The 16,659-nt window shown below is 38.5% G+C and overlaps 1 protein-coding gene across 5 annotated transcripts in view; it reads left to right on the plus strand.

The window, feature by feature from the left end:
• LOC109903819 (ena/VASP-like protein) overlaps nt 1–10,010 on the plus strand; it is a 67,012-nt gene extending 57,002 nt beyond the window's left edge. For all 5 annotated transcript variants that reach the window (XM_020500796.2, XM_020500794.2, XM_031788448.1 and 2 more), the window contains 3 exons: nt 8,457–8,514; nt 8,642–8,699; nt 9,042–10,010. In XM_020500796.2, the coding sequence (XP_020356385.1) occupies nt 8,457–8,514; nt 8,642–8,699; nt 9,042–9,079 (154 nt within the window). In that variant the 3' untranslated portion in view covers nt 9,080–10,010. The remainder of the gene's footprint in view (nt 1–8,456; nt 8,515–8,641; nt 8,700–9,041) is intronic.
• The last annotated feature ends 6,649 nt before the right edge of the window (nt 10,011–16,659 follow it).

Genomic DNA, 16,659 nt, shown 5'->3' on the forward strand with positions numbered 1-16,659 from the left:
CAATTAAGGACCAATAAATTGACAGCTGCGCCATACAGGTTGAAAAATAGTTGGGAAGAGATTTTTGATGTGCCGAGTCCATGGCACATGGTTTATACGTTTTGATACACAAATCAACGCAAGATTAACAACTTAGAGTTTTTCAATTTAATTTATTATACAAAATTATTGCAGCCAATATAGAATGTTATGAATATGAGGGATACAACCATCCCAGCTCAGCAGATTTTGCTGTGAAGAGACAGACTCATTAGATGACTTGTTTTGGTACATACAGTATGTAGCTTGTTTTTGGTCGCAGGTTCAGGAATGGCTAAAGAAGAATTGTAACATTTACCTGGAGCTAACTCTGCAAATGGCACTACTGGGTGACTTGAAAGGCCATAGTCAATCGATCAATAATATAATAATACTCTTAGTAAAAATGTTCATCGACTAAAAACAAATTTAAACAAATTTTTAAAAGTTAACTAATGGAAAATGCATTGGATTTGTATAAGCTGTAAGTAGAAGTGTAAGTATTGTTGTACATTAGTTTACTCCAATTAGTGGAGGAGTGGTAGGGTTAGGGGAAAATAACACAATGAGATTTGTAAAAATAAAACACAATAATGGAAATGATATTGAGCCCTGTTCGAGCCCTGAATGCTGATTGGCTGACAGCCGTGGTATATCAGACCAGGTATGACAAAACATTTATTTTTACTGTTCTTATAATTTTGGTAACCAGTTTATAATAGGATTAAGGCACCTCGGGGTTTGTGGTATATGGCAATTATACCACAGCTGAGGGCTGTATCCAGGCACTCCGCATTGCGTTGTGCATAAAACAGCCGCTTTTGGCCATATACCACACCCCCTCATGCCTTATTGCTTAATTATATAATATGTAAAAGCTGTAAGAAGAAGCCTAAGTATTGTTGTTTATTAGTTTACTCCAATTAGGGGAGGGTTGGTAGGCAGGGTTAGGGGAAAATAATACAGAAGAAAAAATATTGTAAACATTTTTTAAATACAATCTGCAATATTAACGCTGATCTATGCCCAGAGGAGAGTGAGAAACATGAAAAAAAAGTGATAAGCATACTAGGCTACATACAGTGATGCCTAAGACCAGCTTATTGTAAATTGAGACAATATTCTTTCCCCCTCCCCCCAGTAAAATCTAGACTCTATTGTCCACAAGTAACTGTTCTTCTCGAGGAAGTAACTTTAGAATTAGCAGATGCCAATAGGATACATGGACACTGAAAATACCAATATAAAAGAGGAAGTATAGCATGTACAGTGCCTTCAGAAAGTATTCACCATCCCTTGACGTTTTCCACATACAGTGGGGAGAACAGGTATTTGATACACTGCCGATTTTGCAGGTTTTCCAACTTACAAAGCATGTAGAGGTCTGTAATTTTTATCATAGGTACACTTCAACTGTGAGAGACGGAATCAAAAAAAAATCCAGAAAATCACATTGTATGATTTTTAAGTAATTCATTTGCATTTTATTGCATGACATAAGTATTTGATCTCCTACCAACCAGTAAGAATTCCGGCTCTCACAGACCTGTTAGTTTTTCTTTAAGAAGCCCTCCTATTCTCCACTCATTACCTGTATTAACTGCACCTATTTGAACTCGTTACCTGTATAAAAGACACCTGTCCACACACTCAATCAAACAGACTCCAACCTGAAAATCACATTGTAGGATTTTTAATGAATTTATTTGCAAATTATGGTGGAAAATAAGTATTTGGTCACCTACAAACAAGCAAGATTTCTGGCTCTCACAGACCTGTAACTTCTTCTTTAAGAGGCTCCTCTGTCCTCCACTCGTTACCTGCATCAATGGCACCTGTTTGAACTTGTTATCAGTATAAAAGACACCTGTCCACAACCTCAAACAGTCACACTCCAAACTCCAATATGGCCAAGACCAAAGAGCTGTCAAAGGACACCAGAAACAAAATTGTAGACCTGCACCAGGCTGGAAGACTGAATCTGCAATAGGTAAGCAGCTTGGTTTGAAGAAATCAACTGTGGGAGCAATTATTAAATAAAAATAATTAAATTACAATTGGTGGCTGACTAAATACTTTTTTCCCCCACTGTATACTGCTTACACTGAAGTTATATTTGCATGATTCAGCTTATTAATTATTCATAATTAATGAATCATTAACATTTGGTTCATGCATGTGACCGGCCAATACCTCACAAGGCTTCATCTTCCAAGCTGAGACCTTGAAACTGAGATATCCTTTTGTTCTCAAAACAAAGTTCTGGGCGTGCTGCCAAATTGAAGATACTGATAGTGACGATTTTTTCAATCAGTCACTTGCATTAACACAGAAATTGGTTATTAGAAAAAGCACAAACATAACATTTTCCATCACACTATCTTGGAAAACAATAATCCATGCTTTCTGGGAAAGTCTAAAAGTTAAGAACTGAGCTAGAAAGTTGGCTGTCCGAACTATTACAATGTAAACTTACTTTCAATCTGTCTGTCTGCATATTTCAAGACATGGCATATGGGGGTGTACTTAGATACCCAATGGGCTGGACAATTATCTTCTCATCTTGAATTTCTTTAAATAAAAAATGTGGAAATCAATCAAGCTGCCCATTATTAACACAATGGAAAAATCTAATAATGTATTATTGAAATGTGGCAAACATAGTCCGTTGTAAAACTGAAATGTGTCTTCTGCTTTTAACAACAGAGTTTCGATCCAGCAACCTTACTGACCCAATGCTCTAACCACTAGGCTTCCTGCATTCTGTAACACAACTAAATGTGGAAAAAGTCAATGGGTGTGAATACTTTCCTAAGGCATATTGTTTTTATAAAAATTGTTCAAGCTCAGTAAATTTGGTTGGGAATCATTTATGGACAGCAATATTCAAACCTTGTCTCTGATTTTCACGCTAGGACTGAGACTAGACCAATCAGGAACAGCCATTCTGGTGTGTCTTTGGCATAATTTGTCATTGTCTTACTGAAAAATAAAACTCTATACCAGGGTTAGGTTTTCAAAAGACTGAGTCAGATTTTTCTTAAACTTTTTACCTGGGCTTTGCTCCTTTCATATTTATTTTGATCCTGAGCAACTCCCCATTCCCTGCCGATGACAAGAATATCTATAACATGATGCTGCCACCACAATACTTGAAAATACAAAGGGGTTCACTCTGTGTTGTATTGGATTGGATTTGACCCAAACCTGTAGTTTTTAATTTAGGCCAAAAAGTTAATTTATTTGGTGTGTTTTCTTGCAGAGATACTTAACAGCCTTGTTACAAACAGAATGGATGATTTGAAGAGGAATTTTTAACACAGGCTTATTTGTCATACAGACCAGTAATATGGACCGAATGCAATGTTGTTGATCCCTTTATATAGTTGGGGCAATGTTATGGGTATGTTGTCACCACAGGGACTGGGGAGTTTGTTAGGATCAAAATAAATATGAAAAGAGCAAAGCCGAGGTAAAAAAACAACAACAACTCAGTCTTCTGAAAACCTATCCCTGGGATAGGGTTTTGTTTTTCTGCGGGACAATTACACAAATTGTAATGCAAAAAAAATACAACAGAATGGCTTTGCAAGAGAGGTAGAGTGTTCCTGAATGGTCCAGTATAAATCCTGACTTAAAACTGCTTAAAAAATCAAAGACAAGGTTTAAATATTGCTGTCCATCAATGATTTCCTTCCAAATATATTGAGCTTGAGCAATTCTGACCAAAAAAATTAGTTGGGCATGGACTCTACAAGGTGTCGATAGCGTTCCACAGGGATGCTGGCCCATGTTGACTGCAATGCTTCCCATAGTTGTGTCAAGTTGGCTGGATGTCCTTTGGGTGGTGGACCGTTCTTGATACTGTTGTGTCTTTGGCATCATTAAAAGTGAAGACCTGTTATTTTATCGAATCAATTCTATATAATTATTATTACGTGATTAAACTAATCTTGTAAATGTAATTAACTAGGAATTCGGGGCACCATGGAAAATCTTCAGATTACAAAGTTAGAATTTTCCGATTATAACTCTTCAGATATTTTTATATCTGATCTTCTATTAATGAATTATTCTTTACCTCATGTCAGTCTCACTCCAAACGTCGTAAATTGTTGGTTATCTGCAAGAACCCAGCCTTTATTATAAATCATCCATACACCAATTGGCTTAATCATTTATTTACTAACTAACTAAATAATCACATAAATGCATAAACAAACAAACAGTAGATATTTATGACTAACAAGGATAGGGAAGATTCTCTAGTGGGCTAAGCTGTTATGACGGCTTGGTGGACAAAGAGAAGTGGGTGTGTACTGAGAAAGAGCGGGAAAGACAAAAGTTGACACAGTTGATAATTATATTAATGAATAATTAATGAAATGCTAATTCTTTGCACATGAACGCTCACTCATTTGGGAATAATTGCTATAAATATATATTTACGCCCATGTGTCGTTGTGATCTTCTCTGTTGGAATAGTCAGTCCGTCTGCTGGAGAGTCAGTTCATCCGAGTCTCTCTCTTTCTTTTGTTGTTAGAATGGATACTTCAGAGTACCATTCAAAAATGTTCACATAGATAGATGTTTCGGTGGTTGTCGGTATTCTCATCCCAGGTTTACATAATTTCTAGCTGCAGACTATTAATTAGTATCTAAGATTTGCTCTTATTCTGTAGGGATTGATAGTCTCAGAGTTGAACCATTTCCAGCTGTGTAGCCAATGCTCCACGTGGACTAGTTTTTTAGTTTTGGTAATCAAACCTGTGCCCCCTCAGCTTACACCAAGGTATGCGTGGTCTGAACTATTTGCAATCACAGCTCACGCTGTGGGTTTTCTCAGTCTGAAGAGGATTTTCATAGCTTTTATTCGTAACAATAGGAAAGGCGGTTCTATGATGCCAGATCATGTCGGTGCTCACAGGGGCGGGCAATTGACTTAGTTAAACTTTAAAGGGAATACAATTATCTCACATTAAAGGTTTAACATCACATTACATAATTTCACAAATAGCTGAATCTTTACTCATTCATTATATACAATAATTAGATGCAAACCTTATAACTGAGGAACCTGTGTAAACAGAGTTAGGGTAATGTGGCTGTATTATCTTCCATGAGGTCACAAACATGAAACAAAATGGACCGGGTCGTAGCTGGCTTCTCCACCGACCGTTTACACATTCTCCAAAATATGGATATTATTCAATTCTCAAATTCTGGAATGTACTAGAATTTGTCTGGAGTTCCTTTGTTCTACTGTGAAACTCTCTCTCCATACTGCATGGCCAGGGGGAGAGAGTCTCCGCCGGGAATTTACGACCTGAGATAACAGAACCTGGATGTAGGAGAGAGTGAGAGAGGGGGAAGCCACGATCTATACCCAGCAAGGGCCACGTCATGACAATACACATGGGAAACTGTTGAGCGTGAAAAACTCAGCAGCGTTGCAGTTCTTGACAAAAACCAGTGCGCCTGGTACCTACTACCATTCACCATTCAATTTTTTTTTTTTGCCCATTCACCCTCTTAATGACACACATACACAATCCATACCTCAATTGTATCAAGGCTTAAAAATCCTTCTTTAACCTGTCTCCTCCCCTTCATCTACACTGATTGAAGTGGATATAAAAAGTGACATCAATAAGGGATCATAGCTTTCACCTGGATTCACCTGGTCATTGGTCATGGAAAGAGCAGATTTTCATAATACTTTGTACACCAAGTGTATTTTGCCCTAAGAGTTGTGAAAAGTTGGTAGAATCTTATTGAAAATGATTCACAGCTGCAATGGCTGCCAGAGATGTTTCCACCAAGTATTAACTCTGGAGTGTGAAGACATACGCAATCAAGACATCTTATATTTTTTATTTGTTAATTAATTTTGTAAATGTTGAATAACTTTCTTTTACTTTGAAAATGTGGAGTAGTTTGTGTAGATCTGTAAGGGGGAAAAAATATATTGAATTCCTTTTTAGATTTAATTTTAAGGCAGCAAAAATTTGAAGACTTGCGTAGACAATTATATTGTTACATTATTATTTTGCCTATTTAGTGTTGTAGATTACACTGTAATGAAAAGCACTATATACGAATGAAATGTATAATTATAATTTTTTATATGTGGGATTTTACTGATGTGTGGATTTGCTCATCTGAGGCATAGTAACTGTTTAGCCTGGTTCTGGATCTGTGATATCTGTATAGCCAACTCCTATGGCAGTTGTTGGCTATACAGCAAAACAGATCTGGGACCAGACTAAAACTTTTTAGGTAAGTAAGGGGATTTATTGAGAGGTTCATATTACGTAGCATTATGTTCTCTTAGATGAGGAAATATGTGTGTACCAGTTTATTTGGTACACACACTAGTACTGGGTCAGACCCCCCTTTGCCTCCAGAACAGCCTGAATTATTTGGGACATGGAAATGTTGCTCAATTAGTATCAAGGGACCTTACATGTGCCAGGAAATATTCCCCAAGCCATTACACCACCGCCACCAACCTGTACCGTTGACACCAAGCAGGATGGGGCCATGGACTCCACCAGCCTGTACCGTTGACACAAGGCAGGATGGGGCCATGGACGCCAAATCCATCCGCATGATGCAACAGGAACCAGGATTCGTCGTACCAGGCTATGTTTTTCCACTCCTCCATTGTCAAGTGTTGATGACTGCATGCCTACAAGAGCAGCAGCTTCTTATTTTTAGCTGAAAGGAGTGGAACCTGGTGTGGTCGTCTGCTGCAATAGCCCCACCATGACAAGGACTGACGAGTTGTGCTTTCCGAGATGCTGTTCTGCACACCACTGTTGCACTGTGCCATTATTTGCCATTTGTGGCCCGCCTATTAGCTTGCACGATTCTTGCCTTTCTCCTTCGACCTCTCATCAACAAGCTGTTTTCGCCCACATGACTGCCACTGACTGGATATTTTTGTTTGTCGGACCATTCTCGGTAAAACCTAGACACTGAAATATATTCTCAGTATTTTCAATGGGAAACAAGAACCATGGGAGTGTTTGCATAATGCATTGAGGAAGCTTGTGATGATAATATATAGTACTAGTCAAAAGTTTTATTATAGTCCCACTAAATTATAGTCCCACTAAGCGCAAACCAGATGGGATGGCGTATGGCTGCAGAATGCTATGGTAGCCATGATGGTTAAGTGTGCCTTGAATTCTAAATAAATCACTGCAAGTGTCACCAGTAAATCACCCCCACACCCTCACACCTCCTCCTCCATGCTTCACGGTGGGAACCACACATGCGGACATCATCTGTTCAGCGTCTCACAAAGACACGGCGGACTGATTTTCACCAGTCTAATATCCATTGCTCGTGTTTCTTGGCCAAAGCAAGTCTCTTCTTCTTATAGGTCTCCTTTAGTGGTGGTTTCTTTGCATCAATTTGACCATGAAGGCCTGATTCACGCAGTCTCCTCTGAACAATTGATGTTTAGATGTGTCTGTTACTTGAACTCTGTGAAGCATTTTTTGGGGGCTGCAATTGCTGAGGCTGGTAACTCTAATGAACTTATACCCTGCAGCAGAGCTAACTCTGGGTCTTCCTTTCCTGTGGTGGTCCTCATGAGAGCCAGTTTCATCATAGTGCTTGATGGTTTTTGTGACTGCACTTGAAGAAACTTTTAAAGTTCTTGAAATGTTCCCGATTGACTGACCTTCATGTTTTAAAGTAATGATGGACTGTCGTTTCTCTTTGCTTATTTGAGATGTTCTTGCCATAATAAGGACTTGGTATTTTACCAAATTACCAAATCTTCTGTATAGCACCCCTACCTTGTCACAACACAATTGATTGGCTCAAACGCAATTCTTTTTTTAAATTAAAATTAAAAAGAAATTCCACTACTTAACTTTTTAACAAGGCACACCTGTTAATTGAAATGCATTGCATGTGACTACCTCATGAAGCTGGCTGAGAGAATGCCAAGAGTGTGCAAAGCTGTCATCAAGGCAAAGGGTGGCTACTTTGAAGAATCTGAAATATAAAATATATTTTGATTTGTTTAACACTTATTTGGTTACCATATAATTCCATATGTGTTATTACATAGTTTTGATGTCTTCACTATTATTCTACAATGTAGAAAATAGTAAAAAATAAATTAAAGCCCTTGAATGAGTAGGTGTGTCCAAACTTTTGACTGGTACATGGCCCGCCAATTTGGATTTATCGCCTTAATAAACAGTGAATGGATTGTTGCCTTACATTGCTAACACCACCATGCTATATCAATATAAGATACTGTACCTTCATCTAATAATCAAGGATGAATGTTGCTTGTCACTTGTCATTAGCTGTAGAACAGTTCTGCTTTAATGTACTGTATAGGTGTTATTTACTATTAAATTAATATTTATCGATAATTTCCAATCATCCCTATGGTTGTTGTTGTTTTGCAGGGTGCGACCAGTGGGCAGCACTAGTGAAGGAGACATAGACTTTGACAGGATGAAGCAGGTAGAAATCTCATTTCAAAACTGTAAAACATATTGGACGGATCAGTGTGGCATTCTTCAATCGTTAATGGAATAAAAGTATTGTGAAAGAAGCAGAAAATGTCAACTGTATTTTTTTATCCCCACAGGAAATCTTGGAGGAAGTTGTACGTGAATTGCAGAAGGTGAAAGATGAGATCATTAATGGTAAGTGATACAAAGTGTTTATGCATGTTGTTATTGAAAAGGCTTGCCAGCATCAGTGAGCAATTTATCTGCAAACTGACTAAGGTCCTTCCTATTCATGTTCTATACACTTTCTGTAGTTCGATTCAGTTTTTCCGTTGCGGCGAACAAAGGTATCCTAATTAATTATGTCCTAAGATGATGCTAGGCATACAGTTCATCTATTTACTTCTTCATAGAAAATTCAATTTTTCTTTTAAATAGATGAAGGTTCAGTGATAATGCCGTCCTCCAGTACCCATTCTCTACAGAACACACACACACACGCACACGTGATTTTCTCAGTTTTGTGTTCTCTTTCAGCCATTAGACAAGAAATTGGTCGAATCCATACATCATAATATCTGGACAGTGGGACATGCAAGAAGTATGAAGGATAAGATCTGCTCGGAAGAAATGTTCTCAACGTTTCTGTGATGATATGAAACATTGCTGTGACGCTGCAGAAAAGTTGAGCCAACATTGAGTCTGCTGTGCAGAACAGAGGGATGAAAAAAAAGTGAGAATGTAACGAAGAATGAGAGAGAGAAAATAATGGTTAAATGAAGAAAGGATGTACGGACGGAAGGATGGACGGACGCTTGCACCATTTTTCAGTTTTTTCCTTTCCGTGCATTTTACAGACTCAGTTCAGTTTGCAGGTTTCTGCTCTGTCTGTTCTAAGTCTTACAAAAGGAAATATTTTTGTTTTCTACGTTTGTACTGTTTTATTATTTAAAAAAACGGTGATTATTTTATTATTTGTAATATTATATATAGAGACAGACAAAACTGTTGTTCTACATTGGCGCATCCTGGAGGAAACTTGCACACCATTTACATCAGCCTTTTATATTTTATATGATTTACTTTATCCTTGGGTGTTTGACCAGCACATATGGCACATACTGTGCTTTAGTCACCTGACCTCGGCAGTTTTTAAAAAGCTTTTTATCTATTTACCAGTAACAGGGCAGTGTTCATTAGGCACCAAACAGAAGACAACTGACTGAACCAGGGAGGGACTACCTGGACATGTCCAATAAGAAACACTCATTTTTGTTGTACGTTGCTAAAGGTTTTCATTTGTGGATCGTTCACAAAAAAAGTATCCAAAACTGTAAATTCACCATCTAAGTTTTCCCAATATAGATCAAATTATCCATAGGCTATCCCTACGAAACCCAAAGTAACTATACAGTATGTGTATATGATTTGTTCCTGTGTTTTACCATGCATGAATCTGATCTTTTATTAATTTTTTAATTGGGTTTTTAAAAAAAGTGGTATGTTTACAATGGTGGTTTGTTTTTGTGAATGTCCTCCTTGCTATTTAAAGTTTAACTTGAATTTGATATGTGAAAGTAGAGCCAGTTGCTCTTGCAAAATGAAAAGAATACATACATCAGTGTATGTATTATTTGTGATGATAGGAAAATGCTTATTTGAGGAAAATATTTGATTGAATACCGGTTGTAACATTATGTTAACTTTGACTAAGTTCTGAATAAAATTTCAAAATTGAAAGTAAATTAATTTAAACAAAACAATAGACCTGTCTACAGTATAGAGTGGTGTGTTTATTTATACATCGTTATGACATAGAAAAAGACACTGAGGCCTAGATTCAATCAAATCAAGCGTTAACCGAAGAGAACCGACACACGCATAGCTGATGTTTTGGCAGTGTCGGAGGTGGAACTGCATTGGAGCTGACAAATCGGTAAGCAGCTGCTGTTGATCATTGTCACAAAGCCACACTCATGCTAGAAGTTCAGAACGAGAAAGTGTAGGCTATATAGAAATAATGATGCAAAATTAAATGAAATATTGAGAAATTCTATAAACCTAATCGAGGTGTAGATTACATCTCACATTCCAGTGTTCGAAATTCTAAACAAGGCTGCATGGAATTTATCTTAATGCAACTCCATGTAGCCAATGGCAATGTCTGCTTTAGGAATAATGCTCGGAGCCGATTGTGGATTTGACAGCTCTAACGCAGTTCCACCTCGAACACCGCCAAAGCAATTGCTATGCGAATGACGGCTAAAGCGGATCTGATTGAATAGAGCCCTGAAACTAGTACTTACAGTGTAGGCAATACAACACCTGACTGATATAGAAGTTATGTGATTTTATTATGAAAACAGTTAGTTCTCGTAAAGAAATATCAGTTACATAGTTCTGGCATTACACATGTATATGCACACACAGAATCATCTCACCTTAAATAAATATAGCTAAATTCAACTCTGTTGAACATTGTTAGCAATATTTAATATTTCTCTTCTTGAATGAAAAATATATTCTGTGGGGAGCGTCAAACAGTTTCACTGAAGAATGCTCCTCTCACTGCAAGGTAAGTTTCAATGCTCATTTCATCTCTGCACTGTACTGCACGCTCATGGTGAATAAACATAAATACAATAGATTGAAATAGCTTGTTATCCTTTGTATTGAATGTATATAGCTAGGGTCTTATTTTATATTCCTATCTAACTGGTAGAGCCAGTTGATTAGCTATTGCTTGTCCCTTTATTCAAAAATTATTGGTCACTCATTTGAACAAGTCATCAGCCAATCAGAGTTGAACGGTTCTGACTCTTCTCTTGTTCTTGTGCCCATGGATTTTAGTGATGGACAGTCTTTCACTCGATTTGTGCTTCTCAAACCAGAGTTGAGCTCCTTTGACCTGTCAGAAACAAATATTTCAGTATTACAATCAGTAGCACTGGATGTTGAGGTGTTTTTGTGGCACCTACTCACTCCTGTTTGACAAGCTCATATTCCCGCTTGATCCTGGCGTATGGACTTAAGCTACCATCAAGGACAAAGTCCGACAACACCCGGGTCCTGGAAGTGTGCTGTGGTAGGGAGTCATAGAACTCTGCTGCTATCTTCTTCACCTACCACAGATAACAATTAGTTAGAGGGTGCTCTGTCGGCATGAGGAGCCAACATAAGACTTTCTGACTCACTGCAACATGTTAGTTCATTATTTGATGTTGATAATGACATATTCCTAGTAACATAACATGAAATATCACTAGGGCGTGTCATTTACAAGGAGAATACTGTGCACAAAATCATCTTTCCAAAAACTGACAAAACTACCATTTTAGAAGACAGTCGACTTTGGAGTTCATGTTTGTAGAGGTTAAGTGTCAAATGATTATATTTGTCATTCTCGGGCAGATACACCTATAGATAATGAGTTACAAATTCAGGCCAATCTTTCAATCAATATTTGCAGTTCAAATGGCTTTTGTCTGCTATCTGATGCTTCTCCCACTGGTGACATTTAGAGCGTTATCTTTCAGACAGACAACTGCAACCAGCAATCGTTTCCCTGAGCCACAACTAATTAAGTAGGCCACATATACAGTGCCTAAAGAAAGTATTCATACCACTTGACTTCTTCCACATTTTGTTGTTTGAATGGAAAATGGATCAAATTAATTTTACACACAATACTCCATAATGAAAAAGTGAAAAAAATGTTTTGAAATGTTTGCAAATATTTTGACATTTTATACAGAAATATCTAATTTACCTAAGTATTCACACCCCTGAGATAATACTTTGTAGAAGCACATTTGGCAATGATTACAGCTGAGTCTTTCTAGGTAAGTCTCTAAGAGCTGTCCACACCTGGATTGTACAACATTTTATCCATTATTCTTTTCAAAATTCTTCAAGCTCCATCAAATTGGTTGTTGATCATTGCTAGACAACCATTTTAAGGTCTTTCCATTGATTTTCAAATATATTTAAGTCAAAACTGTAACTCGGCCATTCAAGAACGTTCACAGTCTTCTTGGTAAGCAGCGCCAGTGTAGATTTGGCCTTGTGTTTAAGGTTATTGTCATGCTCCCAGTGTGTAGTGTTTTGCCTGTGCTTAGCTTCATTCGGTTTCTTTTTTATCTTGAAAAACTCCACAGTCCTTAACGATTACAAGCATACCTATAACATGATGCAGCAACCACTATGCTTGAAAATATGGAGCGTGGTACTCAGTAATTTGTTGTATTGGATTTGCCCCAAACACAACACTTTGTATTCAGGACAAAAAGTGAATTGCTTTCCCACAGTATTTCCTTTTCACTCTGTGAAATGTGACAGGGGGATACCTAGTGAATGCATTCAACTGAAATGTGTTTTCCACATTTAACCCAACCCCTCTGAATCAGAGAGATGCAAAGGGCTGCCATAATCGACATCCACATCTTCAGCGCCCACGGAAGAACAGATTTTTACCTTGTCAGCTTGGGGATTCGATTAATTTCGGTTACTGGCCCAACAGTCTAACCACTATGCTACCCGCTGGTTAGGTTAGTATTGTAGAGTAAGTACAATGTTGTTGAGCCATCCTCAGTTTTCTCCTATTACAACCATTAAACTCTGTAACTGTATTAAAATCACCATTGACCTCATGGTGAAATCCCTGAGCGATTTCCTTCCTCTTCTGCAACTGAGTTAGGAAGGACGCCTGTAAATTTGTAGTGGCGGGGTGTATTGATACACCATTCAAAGTGTCATTTATTTCTACGCATCTACCCTTCTTTGGGAGACTTTGGAAAACCTCCTTGGTGTTTGTGGTTGAATCTTTTTTTGAAATTCACTGCTTGACTGAAGGACCTTATAGATAATTGTATGTGTGGGGGTACAGAGATGAGGTTGTCATTCAAAAATCATTATTATTGCACACAGAGTGAGTCTACACAACTCATGTGACTTGTTAAGCAAATATTTACTGCTGAACTTATTTAGGCTTGCCATAACAAAGGGGTTGAATAGTTATTGACTCAATACATTTTAAAACCGTGGACAGATGGCAGCATTCGCCAAAACTGAAAGCGCGAACCACTGCAAGGTGACTGGGAATATGGTTGAATACAAACAGTGCAGTTTTGCCCTCCGTAAGGCAATCAAACAGGAAAAATGTCAGTACACAGACAAAGTGGAGTCGCAATTTAACGGCTCAGACATGAGACGTATGTGGCAGAGACTTCAGACAATCACAGATTACAAAGGTAAAACCAGCCACGTCACAGACACCGACGTCTTGCTCCCGGACAAGCTCAACACCGCCAGCTTTGAGGATAACAGTGCCACCGACGCGGCCCACTCCCGAGGACTGTGGGCTCTCGTGCTCCATGGCCGACTTGAGTAAGACATTTAAGTGCATTAACCCTTGCAATGCTGCCGGCCCAGATGGCATCCATAGCCACGTCCTCAAAGCATGCACAGACCAGCTGGCTGGATTGTTTACGGACATATTCAATCTCTCCATATACCAGTCTGCTGTCCCCTCTTGCTTCAAAATGTCCACCATTGTTCCTGTCCCCAAGAAAGAAAAGGTAACTGAACTAAATGACTAGTAACCACAAAATTGTTAAACAAATCGAAATAGTTTTTAGATTTTAGATTCAACCCTTTGCCTTGCTTTGTACACTCTTGGCATTCTCTCAACCAACTTTATGAGGTAGTCACCTGGAATGCTTTTCCAACAGAAAGAGCTCCCACATATGTTGAGCACTTGGTTGGCTGCTTTTCCTTCACTCTGCGGTCCAACTCATCCCAAACCATCTCAATTGGGTTGAGGTCGGGTGATTGTGAAGGCCAGGTCATCTGATGCAGCACTCCATCACTCTCCTTCTTGGTCAAATAGCCCTTACACAGCCTGGAGTTGTGGTGGGTCATTGTCCTGTTGAAAAACAAATGATAGTCCCATTAAGCGCAAACCAGATTGGATGGCATATCGTTGCAGAATGCTGTGGTTGCCATGCTGGTTAAGTGTTAAATTGGTTAAACTCTAAATAAATCACAGACAGTGTCACCAGCAAAGCACCCACACATCATCACACGTCCATGCTTCACGGTAGAAACCACACATCCGTTCACCTACTCTGTGCCTCACAAAGACACCTTGGTTGGAACAAAAAATCTCAAATTTGGACTCATCTGACCTGACCTATGGACAGATTTCCACCAGTCTAATGTCCATTGCTCGTGTTTCTTGGCCCAAGCAAGTGTCTTCTTATTATTGGTGTCCTTTAGTAGTGGTTTCTTTGCAGCAATTCGACCAAGGCCTGATTCACACAGTCTCCTCTGAACAGTTAATGTTGAGATGTGTCTGTTACTTGAACCCTGTGAAGAATTTATTTGGGCTGCAATCTGAGTTGCAGTTAATTGCCGATTTCTGAGGCTGGTTACTCTATTGAACTTATCCTCTGCAGCAGAGGTAACTCTGGGTCTTCCTGTGGCGGTCCTCGTGAGAGCCAGTTCCATCATAGTGCTTGATGGTTTTTGCAACTGCACTTGAAGAAACTTTATCCTCCTTCAATTCTAGATATGATAGAATATTGTTGCATTAACACAGGCCTATTTAGGCCTATGTAAATTAATCTCAACCAGATGCATTGTTGAAAGAACCATGAATTGATTATTATAGTTTGATTTAAGTTTCATTGAATAACTTTTCACAAATTCTTTATACAACAAACACAAAACTAGGCTACACAATACAATGACATTATCGATATTGTTACAATAAATGAAACAATAAATGATTCTCAACTGGTGGGGCGCTAATTAGAGCAGTGGTTCCCAAACTGTTTTTAGTCCTGTACCCCTTCAAACATTCAACCTCAACCATGGTCAACGCACTCTCAAATGTTGTTTTTTGCCATCATTGTAAGCCTGCCACACACACACTATACAATACATTTATTAAACATAAGAATGAGTATGAGTTTTTGTCACAACACAGCTCGTGGGAAGTGACAAAGAGCTCTTACAGGACCAGGGCACAAATAATAATATAATAGTAATCAATAATGATGCTCTTTATTTAACCATCTTACATATTAAACCTTATTTGTTTATCGAAAATTGTGAATAACTCATCACAGGTTAATGAGAAGGGTGTGCTTGAAAGGATGCACATACCTCTGCAATGTTGGGTTGTATTGGAGAGAGTCTCAGTCTTAAATAATTTGCCACACACAGTCTGTGCCTGTATTTGGTTTCCATGCTAGTGAGGGCTGAGAATCCACTCTCACATAGGTACGTGGTTTTAAAGGGCATCAGTGTCTTAACAGCTCGATTTGCCAAGGCAGGATACTCTGAGCGCAGCCCAATCCAGAAATCTGGCAGTGAATTCTGATTCAATTCAATTTCACAGAACCACTTGTTGCAAATTCGATGAAGCTCTCTTGTTCTAATATCGGTAAGTGGACTGGAGGCAGTTCATGAAACTAATCCAGTTGTTTGTGTCATCCGTTTCAGGAAAGTACCTAACTCACTCAGGTGCTTCGCTATATCACATTTGACATTGTCCGTAAGCTTGAGTTCATTTGCACACAAAAAATCATATAATGATGGAAAGACCTGTGTGTTGTACTTGTTAATGCTGACAGAGAAGAGCTCCAACTTCTTAATCATAGCCACAATTTTGTCCCACACATTGAATATAGTTGCAGAGAATCCCTGTAATCCTAGATTCAGACAATCCATGCAAGAAAAAACATCACCCAGATAGGCCAGTCATGTGAGAAATTCGTCAACATGCAAGTGGTCAGACAAGTGAAAATTATGGTCAGTAAAGAAAACTTTAAGTTCGTCTCTCAATTTGATTTATTTTTTCAAAACTTTCCCTTTGATAATCAGCACACAGTATGTTGTAAAAGTATTACATGGTCACTGCCCATATCATTGCATAGTGCAGAAAATACACAAGAGTTCTGGTGCTTGCTTTAACAATGTTAGCCATTTTCACTGGAGTGTCCAAAACGTCTTTCAAGCTGTCAGGCATTCCCTTGGCAGCAAGAGCCTCTCGGTGGATGCTGCAGTGTACCCAAGTGGCATCGGGATCAACTGCTTGCACGCACGTTACCACTCCACTATGTCTCCCTGTCATGGCTTTTGCACCATCAAT

This window comes from Oncorhynchus kisutch, linkage group LG14 (genome assembly GCF_002021735.2).
Source record: "Oncorhynchus kisutch isolate 150728-3 linkage group LG14, Okis_V2, whole genome shotgun sequence".
Taxonomy (NCBI): Eukaryota; Metazoa; Chordata; class Actinopteri; order Salmoniformes; family Salmonidae; genus Oncorhynchus; species Oncorhynchus kisutch.